The sequence below is a fragment of the Eurosta solidaginis genome, chromosome 1 (genome assembly GCF_040869045.1).
Source record: "Eurosta solidaginis isolate ZX-2024a chromosome 1, ASM4086904v1, whole genome shotgun sequence".
Classification (NCBI taxonomy): Eukaryota; Metazoa; Arthropoda; class Insecta; order Diptera; family Tephritidae; genus Eurosta; species Eurosta solidaginis.
This window is the reverse complement of record NC_090319.1, coordinates 373,600,573-373,620,949: the sequence shown is the minus strand read 5'-3', so window position 1 is coordinate 373,620,949 and position 20,377 is coordinate 373,600,573. Positions and strand designations below refer to the sequence as shown.

General features: G+C 35.5%; 2 protein-coding genes across 5 annotated transcripts in view; both read left to right on the top strand.

The window, feature by feature from the left end:
- Osi24 (Protein) overlaps nucleotides 1-5,519 on the top strand; it is an 81,657-nt gene extending 76,138 nt beyond the window's left edge. For all 3 annotated transcript variants that reach the window (XM_067763054.1, XM_067763056.1, XM_067763055.1), the window contains exons 5-7: nucleotides 60-212; nucleotides 284-731; nucleotides 2,756-5,519. In XM_067763054.1, coding sequence (XP_067619155.1) covers nucleotides 60-212; nucleotides 284-731; nucleotides 2,756-2,966 — 812 coding nt within the window. In that variant the 3' untranslated portion in view covers nucleotides 2,967-5,519. The remainder of the gene's footprint in view (nucleotides 1-59; nucleotides 213-283; nucleotides 732-2,755) is intronic.
- Nucleotides 5,520-13,057: 7,538 nt separating this feature from the next.
- Osi2 (DUF1676 domain-containing protein Osi2) overlaps nucleotides 13,058-20,377 on the top strand; it is a 48,927-nt gene continuing 41,607 nt past the window's right edge. Inside the window, exon 1 of one of the 2 annotated variants that reach the window (XM_067775231.1) lies at nucleotides 13,058-13,279. The gene's annotated coding sequence lies outside the window, so the exon portion shown is untranslated. The remainder of the gene's footprint in view (nucleotides 13,280-20,377) is intronic. The other variant, XM_067775239.1, reaches the window with a different exon arrangement.

Genomic DNA, 20,377 nt, shown 5'->3' with positions numbered 1-20,377 from the left:
TAATTGAATAAAGTACGCATACGAATCAACATATAACTATACATTATCTTCCGCTTCAGGTATCATAACCGGTTCTGCACCATTGTTTATACGTCCAGCGGATGCACCACAAGATCTTGATTTCCGTGATAACACCATAAATTTTGATGATGACAAATTTGCAGTAGTCGATGAGGGTACCAAAGATGATGGCTATGCCTACAGTCAAGCGGGTGAGTACAAATAAACATTTCACTTACATACTTATAATACAAAATTTAAAAATTACTCATTCCACTTACAGAAGCTTCACAAACACATTACGCCTACAACCCAGCGGGTGGTGTTGGCATAAATCGCATTGAGCAACAAAACAAAATGCCAGATACCTATTTGAATGCATTACAGACAATTGGATCAGCGTCATTTAAAAATTCTGGTTCATTATCGAGCAGCTCATCGAATGGTGCTTTGGGTGGTGGTGGCCTTGGTGCGCCGCTACGTACAAAACCAGTAGCACCAGCAAACACGAATAATTTTCAAACATTCCAAAAAGTGCCTGCTTCATCGTTACTACTTTCCAATTACGATCCATTTTATAGTCCGTTGCTGTCACGTTTGGATTCGGTATTTGCACAATTGAAATTGAATTCGGACAATGAAAATTGTCGTGAAAAGTTAATTTGTTTAATGTATGCGAATCCTGCCAAATATGCACCGTACAGCAACTTAGTATCAGCCCAACTGTCACGGTATGTATGATATGACGCTAAAAGAGAAACTTATAGTGATGAGTGATGGCATGCTGCGTAATATCAATCCGCCTAAAAGTTGACAACGTTATTTGAAAATTTAGTGCATTTATTTGTATGTGTGTGCATGTAGAGCGTTTGTATGAGTGCACGGACTGCTATCGCATTTGCTTAAAGCTCTTTTCAGCAGTTTTAAAGAATTCCTTTATTAATAAGAATCAAATAAATTAGATTGAGCTCAGAAGGCAGGCACGAGAGCTTCCCCCACTTTCATTCTGATATATGCATGTAGAGTGCTGGGTGGGGCAAATTCGTCCAACCAGATACCACCTTATTAACAGCTTCCTAACTTAACAGCAAACCCCTTGGATCTCATAGGAACATGTGATCTCATAGAAACGAAAGATCCATCTTCCCAACAGCTGCATGACTGTGCCGAAACAGTGAGATTGGGCATTTGACTCCTCAAAATGAGAAAGAAGTCAGAGGGAGCTTATTGATATGTGCTACAGTCGAGGCAGAGAGAGTTTGCTTGTGTGTGCTGTCGCGTTGCAGTAGTAATACCACCTGTATATGCTTTGGCTGCAGATATTTTTTATTTTGAGAAAGATGCTAATTCCTTTTCTATCCAAGCATGGCCATAAGGACCTTGAGATCTCACAACCATCATTAGTCTAGAACAAATTCTGCTCATCCCATTAGCAAATTCATTACCCTCAATATGTCTGTGTCCGGGGACCCACAAAGGTAGACATTGAGATCGCCTATAAAAGCCCGAAATGCTAGACATCTTCATACGATATCCATTTTTTCTAGTAAGGTTCTCGTAAGGCACAGCTCTCCAACCTTAATCTTCTTTTGTAACGCCTGCATTGTACATATCATAAATGTTATTTGAAGACAGTCTCAATAGTTCAAACAGCTTTGAAGATGCTTTTGCTGGTATTATACGCAGTTTACCTTTTTTTTTGGCTTTGGTGAGGATATTTAGCGTTATGCTGTTCCTAAAAATTTAGGAAATTTTCCTCAGCTTAAGCGACTGCGCTAGCTCCTTTAAAAAGGTTTTGTGCTTCTTTCGTCGTTCTTGCTTTTTCGACGTGCTTGTTTCTTTCCCTGACTGTTTCTTCTGTCGATCCTGTTTCTCTCGTCTATCCTGTTTCTTTCGCAGCTTTTGTTTCTTTCGTCTTTTTTGTTCATTTCGTCGTTCTTGCATTGTTCTCGTTTCTCTCTTCATTCTTGTGTCTTCATTAGCTCTATTTTCTTTCGTTCTTCTTGTTTCTATTGTTTTTCTTCAATTCGCTTATCGTTTGTGTTCCTTTTGTTATTCCGGCTTCTGTTGCTGTTCTTGTTTCTTTCGCTCGTACTTGTATCATATTTGTTTCATCGTCGTTCTTGCATTTTATGCGTTCTTGTTTCTTTCACTCGTTCTTGCTTTTTATGCGTTGTTCTTCTGGTTTCTGTTGTTGTTCTTGTTTCTTTCGCTCGTACTTATTTCATATTTGTTTCATCGTCGCTTTTTATTCGTTCTTGTTTCTGTCACTCGTTCTTGCTTTTTATGCGTTCTTGGTCTTTCCCTGTTCTTACTTCTTTCGTCGTTCTTTCTTTTTTTCGTTTTCTTTTTTTGTTGGTCGTTTTCGTCTCTTTCGTGGTTTGTGTTTGTTTCCTCGTTCTTGTTTCTTTCGCCGTTTGTGTTTCTTTCGTCTTTTGCTTTTTCTCGTTCTTGGTGTTTTTCGCCGTTCTTCTTTCTTTTCTCTTTCTGGTTTCTTGAGTCGTTTATGATTCTCTCCACGTTCTAGAAAAAAGCCAAATACTTTCTATTGATTACAATCAAACACTCAAATCGCAATATCTGAGCGTCGCTATTGGCAATTAATTTATACCATAAAGGTCGCGTACATATTTTTAGAATTCTGGTGCTTTAATTTGTTAAGACTGATAATACATGTAGTTGATGCGTGTAATTGCTGCACGAAAACCCAAAATAAGTAAGTTTTTGTAAATTTATATTTCTCATGTTTTTACAGTGAATTGAACGAGCTGCGCAAACCAACTTCTGATAATCCAGATATTCTAAGATTTTTTAAATACATGCGCGCCGCTAAAGATGGACAAGATGGTGTGGATTGCGAGATATCATTTGATCGTTGCAAAGAATTCAAGGATTTTGAGAACCCAGCAATGGTGTCAACTTATCACGATATCAACAAATTGGTGCAGGCACGAAAGTTGACGTAAACTGCAAATATTTTCATTTGCTTATTATATGGCGAATGCAAACTATTAACTTTTTAATTAAATACTATTTGTTGTAAATAATATTGAACTGGAATCGCGCTACAAAATCTCAAATAGGACAGTCTCTGAAAAGCTAGCGATAATTTCCGTTACTGCTGACTCTGACTGCAGTTTTTCGGTTTGCTGTTTTCCAATATTCGCCTAATATTTCGTTGCCTAGACCAAGGCGAATCCATACAAGGTTATGGCAAAGCGAATTCAACCAATTCACCGTCAAGTCAAAAATTCGAATGTCAAGTCAAAAAAAAAAATTCATTGATTTCGATTAATTAAAAATACTGTTGTACAAGGCGTTGTATGGAAAGTTATCAAGAAGAAGCAATCAGCTGTTGGGATAATAACAGTACTGAATTTGCCTTGACCTAGATCATCGCTCGAAACTTCTTTTAGTGCGTTTTAAATCACGTTTGCATACAATAAACTTGCGAATTCCAAACGGCCATCTTTAAGATACTAGAAAATAAAATAAAGACCAATTAAAAAACTTTATATATATTTTTGATTATAGCTTATATTGGTTCCAGAATTGAAATGTATGAAATATTGAAGATCTAATAACGAATCGAATAGCCGAGACTTGTATTGCTGTTTCAACTATGCTTCCAAAATTTTCGTCATTATTTATTGATTTCCTCTTACGTTAAAAAATCAAAACCATATTTAAAAGAGCTATTTCTGTTAAAAAAAACGTTGTGGTATTAGGCGAGTTATTAAATCATTGGGGTTTGAGTAAATTTAAGTAAAAACTTTTGTTTATCTATTAATAGATAATATAAATTTTGGTATACTCCGAAACAGCAAATTGAATCTATTTAATTTTGAGTTCTTACGACAACTAGAAAATTTACTTATTTATTTTTCAAATAAAATATGCTCTTTAAAAAAATATTTAAAACAGCAACAGCAGTAAAACCAGAAACATAAATTTTACAGCAAAAGGTTTTCGAGGAGCGACTCATGTTCTCAATGGAAAAAAACAAAGGTAAATGTTTGAGTTATCTCACCTCTTGCAAAGTAACTAAATGTTTTTTTAACGGCTTTATTTAGTTTTACTCTGTGTAGAAGCCGGCCGTTGTTTACGAATTTTGTAATTAACATTTAAGCAACTTCTCCAATAAGATACAAGCTTGAAACTTGGAATATAGTTCAGAATGCAATAATAAAAAAAAACTCTGATAGGTGGCGCATGGATCCAAATATTTAAAAAAATCGTATTTGTGGTCCGATTTGGCTTATATTTGGAACACATACAATTCGGTAGAAGTAAGATGAAAATACTTTGGAGTTCGAGGAGAAACAAGCATACGTAGCGCTAGGTCGACTACCGTCTTTGAAATGATTATGTATTGCGGACTTAGATTGTAACAAATTGTCAGGAAAGAGTCCTAGTAATAATGAGTCACTATATGAACTAAATGAAAAATTATAGGTAATTAAATAAAGACTAAAAGCTTGAAAATAAAATAATTAAAAAAAATTTTAAGTTAAACGGTTTTATTGAAAACAATACTTACATTAAATAATAATAATAATCAAAGCTAGAAAATAATTAGGTAGGTCCTAGGTACTAGTCATTACACTCCTCATAAATCTAAGGCGTTGATAAGACAATCAAAATTTAAATACCTAAAAATGTGAGGCGTAGCATAAACTGATTAAACTTCAGTTGGTCTTACTTATGACTGTTAATAGAAATTTTACGCGTCCAACGATTTTATTTAATTGTCTGATTAACGTTATAGATTGATGAGGAGTGAGATGACTAGTACCTAGGACCTACCTAATTATTTTCTAGTTTTTATTATTATTATTATTTAATGTAAATATTGTTTTCAATAAAATCGTTTTGTTTAAAAAATTTTTTTTATTTTTTTTTATTATTTTATTCCCTTGTTTCTATGCCGCCGCACTGTAAAAATCTTCCCCTGTAAATTTTTTTTGGTTTCCACAAAATTACTGTTAGGGCTAGTTATATTGCAATTTCGGTTAGGTATATATTAACACAGACGTCCTCCGCCGTGGTGTGGTAGTAGTGTGCTCCGAAGATCCTGGGTTCGATTCCCGGCCAAAGCAACATCAAAAAGTTAGAATTACGTTTTTTCAATAAGAAGAAAAGAAAGTTTGTCGCATCGGGGTCGCCCCTGGGCAGTGTTTTGGCAAATACTCCGAGTGTATTTCTGCCATGAAAAGCTCTCAGTTAAAACTCATCTGCCTTGTAGATGCCGTTTGCAGTCGGCGTAAATTGTGTAGATCCCGTTTCGCCAATTTGTAGGACAAAGTAATAGGAGCACGGCGCAATTTGGAAGAGAACGAGCTTCTCTTCGGAAGTTTAAGCGCTTTGTATTTTTTTTATTTTTTTATGAAAAGCTAAGCTGTAGTTCATAATGATTAAATTATTTATTGTAGTTATATTAATTTATATTATTATAATTTAGTAAATTATTTTGTTATACTTTATAAGATACATAATAAATTTGTAAATTTAAAAATTAATTATAGTCTTATCATTATTTCTATTAGATCGTCTATTCCTTTAACATATTGGTGAGTATTTTTACTTTATATACTAATAAAAAAAAAACAGAAAAAGTAACCCTCATATATTGGATCGTTATATAGATACTTCGGCACTTCCAAAGATAGTCATTATAACTTTCAACAGTTTGAAAAATGCTATGAATCTTTTCGCTACATCACATGGGATATGCTGCCTACCTCTACCTTCCAAAAAAGTGTATAACGCTTTGTGAGAAAAAGCGCCTAATTCCAACTTCGTCGAGTTTACATGGGTAGTTTGCGCTAGCTTTCGTATTATGGTCCGTGTACGGCAAAATTACTGTCGATATTGACTGCTTATAACTCAAACCGTAATAAAGAAATCGAAAAGCGGTTATTTCTCCCGAAGCGTAACATACAAAGTTTAATACATAATCCAATCATAAGATTTGAGCAAAAACATCTTTCAAAAAAAAAAAAAAAAAAAATGCATAAATGTGTATCCTATGTAAACTTTGAAGGCTTTTTATAAAAAACTCACTATGGAAACTATCGAGTACGGACCCGGAAAAAATCGATGTTTTTCTAAAAGTAAAACTATTGATGATCATCGAATTTTTGCGTCCCAGTGGCCGGCACCGAAACTGATTACTCTGCACGATATTTATATGACTTAACTACGAAATTAGTTTACACGCACGTTTTGTTGTAAACGGATATTATTCAAAATTTCATTTTAATTTTTTCATAGAGTTCCATTATAAAAATGAAATTCAAAGGCATATATTTTTGGTCTTTCTGAGTTTTCTATAACGTCAGCACAATATTCTCTGTTGGTTATGTTGGTAAATAGCATGATGTAATAATAAAGGTGATGTCTACAACATAACCTTACTTTTTCAGCAGCTCTAAATGCCAGTATTTACGTGTATATCAAAAGTAATAAATTTGGATTGCTTAATTTTTCGTACAAATTCTCCAAATAAATTTGTTTTCTGTAAAATTTTGCCTATATTCTGTTAGGGAATATAAAGTTACGTTAATCTTTTTGGCTAAACAATTCTAGTAACGGCTTATATAGTTATAATATTTCTAAACGTATAGTAAAATCTACTACGATCGTAGTAGAACTAAAAGGCAGTTCTGTATGATAGACAACCCTCTTAATTATGCATGCCGAACTTGTCAGAATAAGGGAAAACGTCAACGGGATGAGAACACCTGAATATTCATTTCATCATGGGTAAATAGAAAACCTTAAAAAAGTAAAATTTCGAATTGAGTATTTTGAATTGAATATAAATAAGCGTGGGCAAACCCAAGCTACTATTTTGATGTTCCTTTTTTCGGGACTTGTAACCAAGTAGGAAGTATGCGAGCACGCTACCATCCCATCACGGTATTAAACTGATATTTCATATGGCTGATATTTTTTTGCCATTTTAAAAGATTTTGAAGAAAGTAGCCTTCCGTTTTAGCCCATTTTTATGACCAATCTGTTCTGGGTTCAGAAAAGCCCGCGCCTCAATATTTGATAAGTCGTATCGCAATTTTTACTCAAGTTCTTGGGTCAATGGAAAAAGGGACGGTCATAGGCTCAACCAAAATCTTATCCTTGCCGGAATGCTTGCAGGTAAAGAATATATCTGGCGAATTGCATAAAAAATTTATATTATACATTAAACAGACACAGAATAAATTCGTGAACTTTTATTAAAGTTCAGTATGTAAACATATGTATGTAAATTAGAGCTTGCCAAAGGGATTTTCATACGAGCTCCATTGGCTGATTGCCGACAACAAACGATATCGACAAGTTACTGTTTTATCATTGGCTTATTATGTACAGCGAACTATTATCATCGCGATATCCGTTTGTTATCGGTTTCGATGGGTTTTTAGATGTGTCATTGATTTTATGTTGAAGTTTTGTCGTCCGCTCCGATAAGAAATCGATAACTTTTTCATGTCGAATGGACACATTTTTAATAACAAATTGGTAACTTTACATATCAAATCGACAATTTTTCGATAACAAATCGATACCATTTTGACAAAACACGATAACTTCGCGATAGCACATCGAAACTTGTCGATCATATACCGATAGTTCGTCGATAAAAAATTGGTTACAAAATAATAACTTTTATTGTCGATAGCAAAAAAATCGGCAGCAAAATAATGGCCTTTGTTATCGCTGACAAATTGATAACACTTCGATAACAAATTGATAGCTCGTCTATACCTCATCGATCACGCACCTATAATAAAGCGATAACTCGCCAATAAGAAATGGCAAATTAATAAAACGCTATTTGGCTTAGGACCCGGCTTCAGCTCTGGCTTCAGTTTTAACTTCTAATCTTTCCTTTACTCTTCCCACTTAATTGACTTTATGTTACGTTTTTCTCTCGTTGCCTTGCCTAGATTTTCTGTCTGATTTCGTTTATATCAACTCTTTCACGTACATTGGTCCACAGTACGCTACATTCAAGTGCCTACACTTACGTTCGCTAACATTCCGTATTCCCCCATACCGTGAGCAAAGATGTTTACACATCAAAAGTATCGACCGATACTGAAACACCCTAATGATATTTAAATTTGGGGATTTCCGATATAAAAAAATGTAGCAGCAAATTTGCGTTGTTGGGATTAATGTTGCAGCAAAACAAAAGTTTACATAAAAAGCGTGTGGTGCTCAAACGATTATGTCAGTAAGTCAGTAGATAATAATTTTATGATTTACCTAGGTAAATACCAACAAGTAAGAAAGGCTAAGATCGGCTGTAACCGAATATTACATACTCAGCTGAGAGCTTTGGAGACAAAATAAGGGAAAATAACCATGTAGGAAAATTAACCTAGGGTAACCCTGGAATGTGTTTGTACGATATGGGTATCAAATGAAACGTGTTAATGAGTAAAAAGGGAGTAGCCCTAACTTGTATATGTGAGGGCGTTTTCGAGATATCGGTAAAAATGTGGGCCAGGGTTACCTAGAACATCATCTGTCGGGTACGGTTAATTTATTTATATATGTAATACCACGAACAGTACTCATGCCATGATTTCAAGAGTTTTTGATTTCGCCCTGCAGAACTTTTTCATTTTCTTCCACTAAATATGGTAGGTGTCACACCCATTTTTCAAAGTTTTGTCTATAGTTATATCTTGCGTCAAAAAAACAATCCAATCACCATTTTTCATCCCTTTTGTTGTATTTGTTATAGAATTATGGCATTTTTTCCATCTTTCGAAATTTTCGATATCGAAAAAGTGGGCGTGGTCATAGTAGGATTCGCCAATTTTTATCACCAAGATAAGGTGGGCTCAGATAAGTACGTGAACTAAGTTTAGTAAAGATATATCGATTTTTGCTCAAGTTATCGTGTTAACGGCCGAGAGGAAGGACAGACGGTCGACTGTGTATAAAAACTGGGCGTGGCTACAACCGATTTCGCCCATTTTCACAGAAAATAGTTACCGTCATAGAAGCTATGCCCTCACCAAATTTCACAAGGATTGGTAAATTTTTGTTGGACTTATGGCATTAAAAGTATTCTAGACAAATTAAATGAAAAAGGGCGGAGCCCTTTTTTTTGTATTTTGTTGCACCATATCATTACTGGAGATGTATGTTGATATAATTTACTTATATGCTGTAAAGATATTCAACTTTTTGTTAAAATTTGACTTTTAAAAATTTTTTTTTTTTAAGTGGGCGTGTTCGTCATCCGATTTGTAACGTTCTTGTCAAATTTCATCATGACATCCTCAACGACTGCCAAATTAGAGCTTGCAAAAGTGGGCGGTGCCACGGCCATTGTACAACATTTTACAAATTTTCTGTTCTGCGTCATAAGGCCAATCCACCTACCAAGTTTCAACGCTTTATCCGTCTTTGGTAATGAATTATCACACTTTTTCGGTTTTTCGAAATTTTCGATATCGAAAAAGTGGGCGTGGTTATAGTCCGATTTCGTTCATTTTAAATAGCAATTTGAGATGAGTACCCAGGAACCTACATACCAAATTTCATTAAGATACCTCAAAATTTATTCAAGTTATCGTGTTTACAGACAGACGGCCGACGGACGGACGGACATGGCTAAATGAATTGCTTTTTTCACTCAGATCATTTTGATATATAAAAGTCTATATCTATCTCGATTAGTTTATGCCGTTACCGGGTACCGTTATGCGAACAAAGTTAATATACTCTGTGAGCTCTGCTCAGCTGAGTATAAAAATCTGAGAATTCGTACTACTTCTGTATTGATATTAGTAAAAGGAAGTCAAATAGTATTTCAATCCATGTTATGCTAATAATTTTTAAATTGAACTGAAGAGACTTAAATTAAGTTCAATCATCTTGAAATTTGAATTTAAATGTTGGTCATTAATCAGATGTCTCAGAAATTATAATAAAAAATTTCATACAATTAAAAACCTAAAGCATTGAATGCAGTTCAAATGGACACAATTCAGCTAAAATGAAATCCAACAAAAACATGTTTTAATCAAAAACGCAAAACAGTTAGTGGGTGTGTTGTAACAGCTGTGAGCAATTAGTGGGCTGCATAAAAACCGCATTCAACTCGTTGTCGCTTGCGAATCATGGCAGAAAGTAAAGGAAAGGCAAATAAACTTCAAAATCGCAAGGGAAATAGCGAACATGATTGCCTCAGTCTAATTTTACACAAAAACAAATAAACAAAATTGTTTATATGATGCTGTAATAACAGACACGTTGATTACTCACTACAGACGAAACTAAAAATATAAGAAAGAAATGCACACAAACAAGAGTTAATGATAAAAAATGAAAAAAACCTCACTTGTACAACTTCAGTAAATTGCATGAATGGCAAAGATTAAATGGGTTTTTGTATGGATTGCATAATAATGCATTGCATACGAAAGACGGAGCAACAACAATAACAATATAAACAAATCAAAATGTTTTATATGCCTACGCGGCATAAAAGCTAACTATATAAAGTCAATAGCCCATGAAGACTTGCAAGCTTATAGACCAAGTCATTGGACTTGTCGTTTGTTGTTGTTTCTTTGATTTCGGGTGTTTTCCCGCTAATCGATGACTCACTCATTCACGCATAGCTATGCTTTGAGCACGCTTAGCACAGGTTATACCCGTCATTGTCTATTTGCTTAAGTTTGTTATACTTCAACTGAACACATCAAGGCTAAGTGCTGCTATTAAGTGTAATATGGGGAAAATCTCAAGGTATAAGCTGGACATGCAAGCCTCGCTTCTGTAAGGGTTAACGTCACTACGAATACTGAATACTGAATAAAAGCTACTTAAAAAAAAAAAACCCCAAAAATAAACAAAACAAAAATCAGTAACCTACCGAAATGTTGTTTGGTTGATTGCTTATTTATACAACAAAAACAACTGATTTTAATAAATTGTTTCTTCACGTACCTTTAAACTATTAACACGCATCGTCACTTCGCAGCTCCAAACTCTCTCGTTTCTTTTGGCAAGTAATTTGCGCACAATTATTTTATACTCAGCTGCGCTAGGATTACGTACTTACTTACTTAATTGGCCACCAACCGTTTAAACTGCTATGGCCGTCCAACAAGCAGAGCCTGTTGCTTGTTCGTTGGACTGACTAGCGTTGGGCACCTGGTACTTCCAGTGTAGTTGGGGCACCCCCGACTCTGCTTCCATATGCGGATTCCGATACTATAGCACTATCTTTCATTCACATAAAAGGACTAGACAGCGTAACCGCACTTTTAATTCGCTGGACTCTTTAGTTGGCTGCATTAATCTCGTACAGCTCATCATTAAACTCTCTTCAGTACTCGACGTAGCTGACGTGATAAGGCCAATAAATCTCTGGAATAACTTTTCTCTTGAACACTCCCAGAGCCGCTTCATCATGCCATTATTGACTTGAGTGATTATTGACTTGTGATCTTCGCTTGCCGAGAGGACTTTGCTTTTTAATTGCGTAGTCAGTCCACAGTAGCGTTTGTTGATGATTCTTCGCTGGGTTTCTAGATTAACGTTGTCGTTTATTTTAGTGCAAGTTTCCAAAGGACTTACCTTATCATTTCGAAATTATGGCTGCCAACAGTGACGTTATTGCAAGGCGCGAATGCGTTAATTTTCTTCCCACATTTACCATCAAATCCATCTCTTCCGTTTTTTTTTTCAAGTTTGAGGTAAGACAAACTTACGGCGCGATTGTATAATTTTCTCCAGCATCAAAAAGATCGCATGATGGGAAGTCAGCCTGTCTGGAACCTCGTTTAGTTTCGAACAGCTCGGAGAAGTCCTTCCCAATTCTGGCTGATGGTGTTGTTAAAAACTATTTTGCACAGCCGTATAAGTTTTTCGGGGAAATAAAATTCAGTGGCTTTAAAATCGACGAATCTTTTTGACGGATTTTTTCTAAGATTTGGCGCTTAGTGAAAATCTGGTCTTGTCAGTTTATCTGTTTTGACAAAAATTATATTTAAGCTGATAAACTGATAGTCATGGTGATGTGATATGATTGAATAAACAACATGTTAGCCGTGTTTTTTTACTTGTATATACAATTACGTGCGCGAGTAAAAAACAAAGGCTTATCATCACCTAAATAATGTTCAGAACACCCATCTAGCGGCAATTATTGAAGACTCGCGGCAGTGGTAAATAACTCAATGCAAAACGGGTTTTTCTGAATAGCGTACACACGCACCCTGCTGAATCTGTTGCGCTGAAAAGCTAACTCACACACTTTTCGGTCATAGAAGTGGTGAAAAGTGTAGAGAGACACATTTCAGTTGCAACTGAGTATGCATACTAAAATTTAGCAGTGCTAGTTTTCTGCGCAACAATTTCATATAAATTGACACACTTAGCAGCCCATACAAAGTTTAAATGCATATGTATATACATGTAAAAAAAACACAGCTATTGCTATACAAACCGTCTAGAACGCTTTAAGTTACACAAATATGTTTCAGATTAACAGACGATGGAATCCAAGAATGTATTTTCTTCGAGCCGGTTGATATAACGCTGTACAAATACAAAATAGTGTTGGACATATATTAGATAGTGCTGAGTATAGAGATGCTCTTAGGCGGAAATGCATGGCAGGTTTTCAGTCGAATTTCCAAGTCAAGCCGCGTTCAGTTTTGCAGCTTCTGCTAAGATAGAGCAAAATTACTTCAAGGAAGAATTAAGCAAGGCTAAGGCCAGCCTTACTCGAATCCATATCACCTGAATCTTTTCACAAACATTCATTATTATTGAGACTCACATAAGGGTATAAGATGTTTGTTTTTATGTGAACCTTACTGACATATTACATATTTTTCGTATATTTCGATTATCTTTGTTGTTTTTTTTTTTTTTGAATTTTTGCTTTGCTTCACTGGGTCAGCTTTTTTGACTTACTTTGATTTTGCGCCCTCACTTCTTTTAATTTTTTTAAGTTTTTGCACATTTCCTTCTTTCTGTTGTGTCTTGTGTGTTTATGTGCATAAATTCTTCGTTTTCGGTTTTACCAACTTCACAAGCTCAGCTTCATTACTTTGATACACTGACTGCCTTGTTCGCATGGTGATCCATTAAGTTTTTAGGTTTTCTATAAATTGATTTTGACTGATAGTCGTTGGCGCAGTTCATTTCTAAAGGCAGCCGTGTAAAGAAGTAGTGGTAGGCGAGTACAAACGTCGAAAGGACATTTTGAAAACACCTAAACATTTACAAGCCGCAACAAAAGGTGAGCAACTTAGCGGTATTTCGAAAGATTTTGATAATATTTTTTTTTTTTTTTTTTTTACTGTGTGCTGTGAAAATTGTGTGGTCTATTTTTTGAGTGGCTAGTATGCATATTATTTGTTTGTTTTAAACATACAAACATAGTACTTTGCCAAATAATAGCGAAATTGAGTATGAGCAACGAAACTAATAATAGTGAAGAAAGTGAACGTTGGAAATTGTGGTTATGCAATTCGCAAAAGTGTATTTGTTATATTGCAATTAGCGTGTGCTTTCACTGAAAAAAAAAAGCTGGTAAAATCAATCGAATTACGGATAAACTCAACCGAAAAATCTGTCGATTTGTATCCATTCCAGAAAGCTTCGCAAAAATCGTTGAATCTGAATTCACTGTTACTGTAACAGTAAAACCACGAAAAAGTGTTTATCATAAGTAAACCACTGTTCTGTTAACTTAACACTGTTAATAAACTGTTAATATTACAGAACTTTCTGTGGTATAATTGTCATAAGAACAAAGTAGTGAGCGCCGTGAGCGTAAGTTTCTGTTTAAAAGTAGTTTATCAATTTACATAATAATGATAGTTGTTCGTTGTCGAAATAAACAATGAAATTAGATATTTTATCAGAAAGAAGAGTTAATTTGATTTAAAAGCTGAAATTTTTACTGAATATTCTTAACTTTAGAGCAACAGTTTCCCTTTGTTCAGAAAATTAAACCTAAGTTTTCCTATCTTTAAGAAAGTAGTTCCCATGATCCCAGCCAAATTTCAAAAAAAATATTTTTTCAACTTGATTTGTTATTACAAATCTATATTAATGTAAAAAATAAGATTAAAATAAATACAAATTTAGGCTTAAAACGCTCCTGCCTCGAAGACGACTCGACCTCTCTACTTGTGTTTTCGGCGTGCATAAGTCGCGTTTTAACTATGTAGATAAGCCATTTTGCTCACAGCAGTCCAACTATCTATGTGTCTGTACATTAGGTGAACTAAATTTCTTATTAAATGCTCCTCTCTAACAACGCTGTATACAGAGTGCCTTCTCTATCCCACGCTTATGCTAATACTGTTTCAAACTGTCGTGCCCACTCAATATCTGGCGTTAGGTGGTAGTTTAGTTTACTGTACTTCTGCTCATACCATTGCTCTATATTCCGAACTAACGTCAAGGTCCAGTGCCGTCTCCACGATTCTTACCACCCAACTATTGCATGTGACCTTGCGCTTTTCTTGGCATCTTCTGATGGTCGCCCGATTCTCATGTCCTACAGATTGGCCATTTTACTTGACAGCAGGTCAGCTGGAATTTTCCGTGATAAAAAAAGGATATATTCCTCGGACGCCGTTGGATAAGCACCTGCCACACTGATGCTGTATATAACAGTATCAAGCTTACATTGGACAATAGAGAGTGTAGATCCGTATGCGCCATCGATATTGGGAATTATTCGAATAAGGGTTCCACTAACTTTAGAAACTTTCTTTCCCATGAACCTCAAGTGCTCCTTTAATGTAAGTCTTGAGCCAATGTTTACTCCTAAATATTTTAAGAAAGGCTTGGATTTATTTGAAAGTCACATTTGGCTAGGACTAACTCATCCAAAGTTCGCTTTGAGCTCACCAAAACTACTTTTGTCTTATTGCTAGCCATCTCAAGCCCTATATTCGTCAGCCATTTCTTTTTTCTTCCTAAGGCGTTATTACATAATGCTTGAAGTAGATCCATTTTTGTTGCCACTGCTACGACGACAGTACGATCTGCATAGCCTTCAATTTCCGTGCCTCCGGGAAGGTCGAGCACACCGTATACATCGCATTCCACAGCGTTGCCTTAGAACAGAACCCTGAGGGACGCCGTCTGTGTTATTGTGCTTTCTTCGTCCATCATGAGTAGCTAGGCAGATGTTACGAAGCCCTACAAAGCTGTCATTATCTGCATGCAGGTCGCAGTGTTAAAGCCGCTTCTAATGTGCAATCTGTCCAGCACACAGAGCTTCCTTTTAGTTTGACCTGCAGTAAGACTTTTCATGTAGTTTTAGTTAAGATAATATTAGAGAAGGGCTGCCACTTAACCCTAATCACACATTTTTATATTTGTATGACTATCGTATAGATTTAGAAATACGGGGACAACATTTTTTTACGTCAATTCAAGTTTGGTCACCTTAGTGATATTGCACAATACAAACCTAACAAGTAAGGAAGGTTAAGTTCGGGTGTAACCGAGCATTACATACTCAGCTGAGAGCTTTGGAGACAAAATAAGAGAAAATTACCATGTAGGAAAATGAACCTAGGGCAACCCTGGAATGTGTTTTTATGAAATTGGTATCAAATGCAAGGTAATAAAGAGTATTTTAAAAGGGAGTGGGCCATAGTTCTATAGGTGGACGCCATTTTTGGATATCGCCATAAAGGTGGACCAGGGGTGAGTCTAGAATGTGTTTGTACGATATGGGTATCAAATGAAAGGTGTTAATGGGTATTTTAAAAGGGAGTGAGCCTTAGTTCTATAGGTGGACGCCTTTTCGAGATATCGCCATAAAGGTGGACCAGGGGTGACTCTATAATGTGTTTGTACGATATGGGTATCAAATGAAAGGTGTTAATGAGTATTTTAAAAGGGATTAGGCATTAGTTATATAGGTGGACGCCTTTTCGAGATATCGCCATAAGGGTGGCCCAGGGGTCACTCAATAATGTGTTTGTAGGATATGGGTATCAAATGAAAGGTGTTAATGAGTATTTTAAAAGGGAGTAGCCCTAACTTGTATATGTGAGGGCGTTTTCGAGGTATCAACCAAAATGTGGACCAGAGTAACCCAGAACATCATCTGTCGGGTACCGCTAATTTATTTATATATTTTATACCACGCACAGTACTGCTGACATAATTTCAAGGGCTTTTGATTTCGCCCTGCAGAAGTTTTTCATTTTCTTCTACTAAATATGGTAGCTATCATACCCATTTTACATAGTTTTGTCTACAGTTATATTTTGCGTCAAAAAACCAATCCATCACCATTTTTCATCCCTTATTTCGTATTTGGTATAGAATTATGGAATTTTTTCATTTTTCGAAATTTTCGATATCGAAAAAGTGGGCGTGGTCATAGTCGGATTTCGCCCATTTTTATTACCAAGATAAAGTGAGTTCAGATAAGTACGTGAACTAATTTTAGTAAAGATATATCGATTTTTGCTGAAGTTATCATGTTAACGGCCAAGCGAAAGGACAGGCGGTCGACTGTGTATAAAAACTGGGCGTGGCTTCAACCGATTTCGCCCATTTTCACAGAAAACAGTTACCGTCATAGAATCTATGCCTCTACCAAATTTCATAAGGATTGGTAAATGTTTGTTCGACTTATGGCATTAAATGTATTCTAGAAGAATTAAATGAAAAAGGGCTGAGCCACGCCCATTTTAAAAATTTCTTTTATTTTTGTATTTTGTTGCACCATATCATTACTGGAGTTGAATGTTGGCATAATTTACTTATATACAGTAAAAATATCAAATTTTTTGTTAAAATTTGACTTTAAATTTTTTTTTTTAAAGTGGGCGTGTTCTTCATCCGATTTTGCTAATTTTTATTTAGCACACAAATAGTAATAGGAGTAACGCCTCTGCCAAATTTCATCATGATATCTTCAACGACTGCCAAATTACAGTTTGCAAAACTTTTAAATTACCTTCTTTTAAAAGTGCACGGTGCCACGCCCATTGTCCAAAATTTTACTCATTTTCTGTTCTGCGTCATAAGTTCAACTCACCTACCAAGTTTTATCGCTTTATCCGTCTTTGGTAATGAATTATCGCACTTTTTGGGTTTTTCGAAATTTTCGATATCGAAAAAGTGGGCGCGGTTATGGTATTTTACTCCGCATTTCTATTGATACTTTTAAGTAGGGTAGCACTTAGGGTTGCCACCTCACCACTACCATCTCGGAAACGGCTTAACCGATTTGAATCAAATTTCATACATCGATATCGTATTACATTTTATGACTTTTCACCTAGGTGTTGCCACTGAGGATGTTTTTACAAGGTTGCCACCTTTTGCCAAAAACGGGGTATCAGTCTCTTACAAAATTGATCACCACTCAAAAAATCGCGGGTAAGCGCAGCCGTTTTTGTTATTAAGCTTTGAAACAAACACAAGCTTATATATTGCCAAAAAATTACTGATATGCCATGAATAAAAGATAAACCTTTTTGTTTGCAAAGTTTTTAAAAAAATTTATATTTAATAGCTCCTTTGACGTTGCAGATGGGTTTTGGGGTATGTATACTATTTAGTGGATATCTATGAACGCCAGGGATTATATTAAAAAAAAAATTGTAATATTTAGAAAAATCGACTTTTGGCCAGCTAGATTGATCAAATTCCCCACCGTGGGGCGGACGGACGGACATGGCTAAATGAATATTTTTTTCGCCCAAATCATTTTGATATATAAAAGTCTATATCTATCTCGATAAGTTTATGCCGTGACAGGGTACCGTTATGCGAACAAAATTAATATACTCTGTGAGCTCTGCTCAGCTGAGTATAAAAAGTTTCCATTAAATTTTGTTATCTTTTGCATTTAACATCACAAGACCACCAAGAAAAAAAAAAAGGAAAAATAATATTGCGTTAATATTTTCATAAGTTTAATCCATGAAATTGCGCAAAAGGGTTATTTGGCAACGAATGAAGGAGATAAAACGTGAGTGATGAGAAACATAAATGATAATGATGTAAACGAAATCCAACAAAAACAATTCGTTATTGCTGCAATACAAAATACGACACCGTTGCTATTGGCAATGAAAAGGAAATCATTAAAACATTCAAATACATTCATACATTGGTTAAAGCAACACAAAACAGTTCATTGTGAACTTCGCTTCGAACTAATTACTTTGCCTTTTCGTTATTTATTGAATTGGGCAATGGAAGCGGCAAATTATGTGCAAGGAAATGCAAATTGACTTTGTAAATTTATTTTTATAAATATATGTACATGCATATGTATGTACTTATTAGAAGGAATGACCGTCATTAATGCCATTTGGAATATTGATTTTTAATCAACCATTGATATGCACTTTTTAATTTGAAATGCGATGCGCAACGCGTGGTATGATGAACATTAGACTGGGTAAATAAAAGCCTGCAAAATTTTTTTCCTAAATTTGAAGCTTATGTTGTTCTTTGATCCTTGCAAATACAAACGAAATTGGATGTTTGTTGTAACTAGGCTTTTTAACATTCGATTTTTCAAACTAATAAGTCATTATTTCTGCCTTGAGTTCTTATAATGCCCTTTGCAGTCCCTTTCATGCACTCTAGAGATATACGCCGCCGATAAACGCCGCCGCCGCCGAATTTCAAAAATTACGGCGCGGCGCACAGTGGACTGGATTTGGCTTTCAGTGGACTTAGGGAAATTAAAAAAATATTAGTTAATAATAGAAAAACTTTGATGGGGATCGATTTTAAGTCTCATTACATGACGTTTTTATATATGAGTATTTTTTCATAAAGTCTTAAACAAAAAAGTTATAGCAAATAAAAAAAATGTATGTATGGGAAAAATCACATTTTTACCCTTGACTCATTTTCCTCACATTTCCTTAAAACTTGATAAATTTATTTATATAGTTAGGATTATAAACTATGCAATATACTCGGTTTCATGGTACGAAAAGGTTCGCGTTTTTTTTTTTTTTTTGTTTTTTGTTTTTTGATTTATATATCCACATTCTATAAACACATTCTAGGGGTACCGGGGTTCACGTTTTGGCCTATATTTCGAGACCCTAGTTACCCAGGGGTATGAGAATTACCCTCTACTAAAGCACTCATCAACAGCTTTAATCTGATATCAATATTCTATAAACAGATTCTAGGGGTACCCGGGTCCACTTTTTGGCCTATAGCTCGAGACCCTAGTCACCCAGGGGTATGAAAATTACCCCCTACTAAAGCACTCGTCAACAGCTTTCATCTGATAGCCATATTCTATACACACATTCTAGGGGTACCCAGGTCGACGTTTTGGCCTATATCTCGAGACCCGAGTCACCCAGGGGTATGAAAATTACCCTCTACTAAAGCACTCATCAAGAGCTTTCATTTGATATGCATATTCTAGGGGTACCCGGGTCCACGTTTTGGCCTATATCTCGGGACCCTAGTCACCAGGGGTATGAAAATTACCCTCTACTAAAGCACTCACCAACAGCTTTTATTTGATATCCATATTCTATAAACACACCCTATTGGTACCCGGGTCCACGTTTTGGCCTATATCTCGGGACCCTTGTCACCCAGGGGTATGAAAATTACCCTCTACTAAAGCACTCATCAACAGCTTTCATATGATATCCATATTCTATAAACACACTCTAGGGGTACCCGGGTCCACGTTTTGGCCTATATCTCGAGGAAATATGCTGTTTTGAGTATTTTCCCGGCAAGTATTAGAATTTTTCTCACCTTTTATACCTTCCCTAGACCTCCACGAATAATTCAAGACCAAGATAAGATAAATCCGTTCAGCCGTTCTCGAGTTTTAGCGAGACTAACGAACAGCAATTCATTTCTATATATATAGATAGAATAATTCATATTATGCATTTAATTTTTTTATATTGAAATTATATTTAACAGTCCAAAAAAGTTTCAAATCAAAAATTTAGCTATTCCAGGCTGTTTGTTAGTACCAAAAGAGTAATTAAAAGTAAACAAGTAAGGAAGGCTAAGTTCGAGTGTAACCGAGCATTACATACTCAGCTGAGAGCTTTGGAGACAAAATAAGGGAAAATCACCATGTAGGAAAATGAACCTAGGGTATCCCTGGAATATGTTTGTATGACATGTGTATCAATTGGAAGTTATTAAAGAGTATTTTAAGGGGGAGTGGGCCTTAGTTCTATAGGTTGACGCCTTTTCGAGATATCGCCATAAAGGTGGACCAGGGGTGACTCTAGAATTTGTTTGTACGATATGGGTATCAAATGAAAGGTGTTAATGAATATTTTAAAAGTGAGTGTGTGGGTGAGTGTATCCACGCCTATGTTAAAAATTAAAGCGAGGTCAT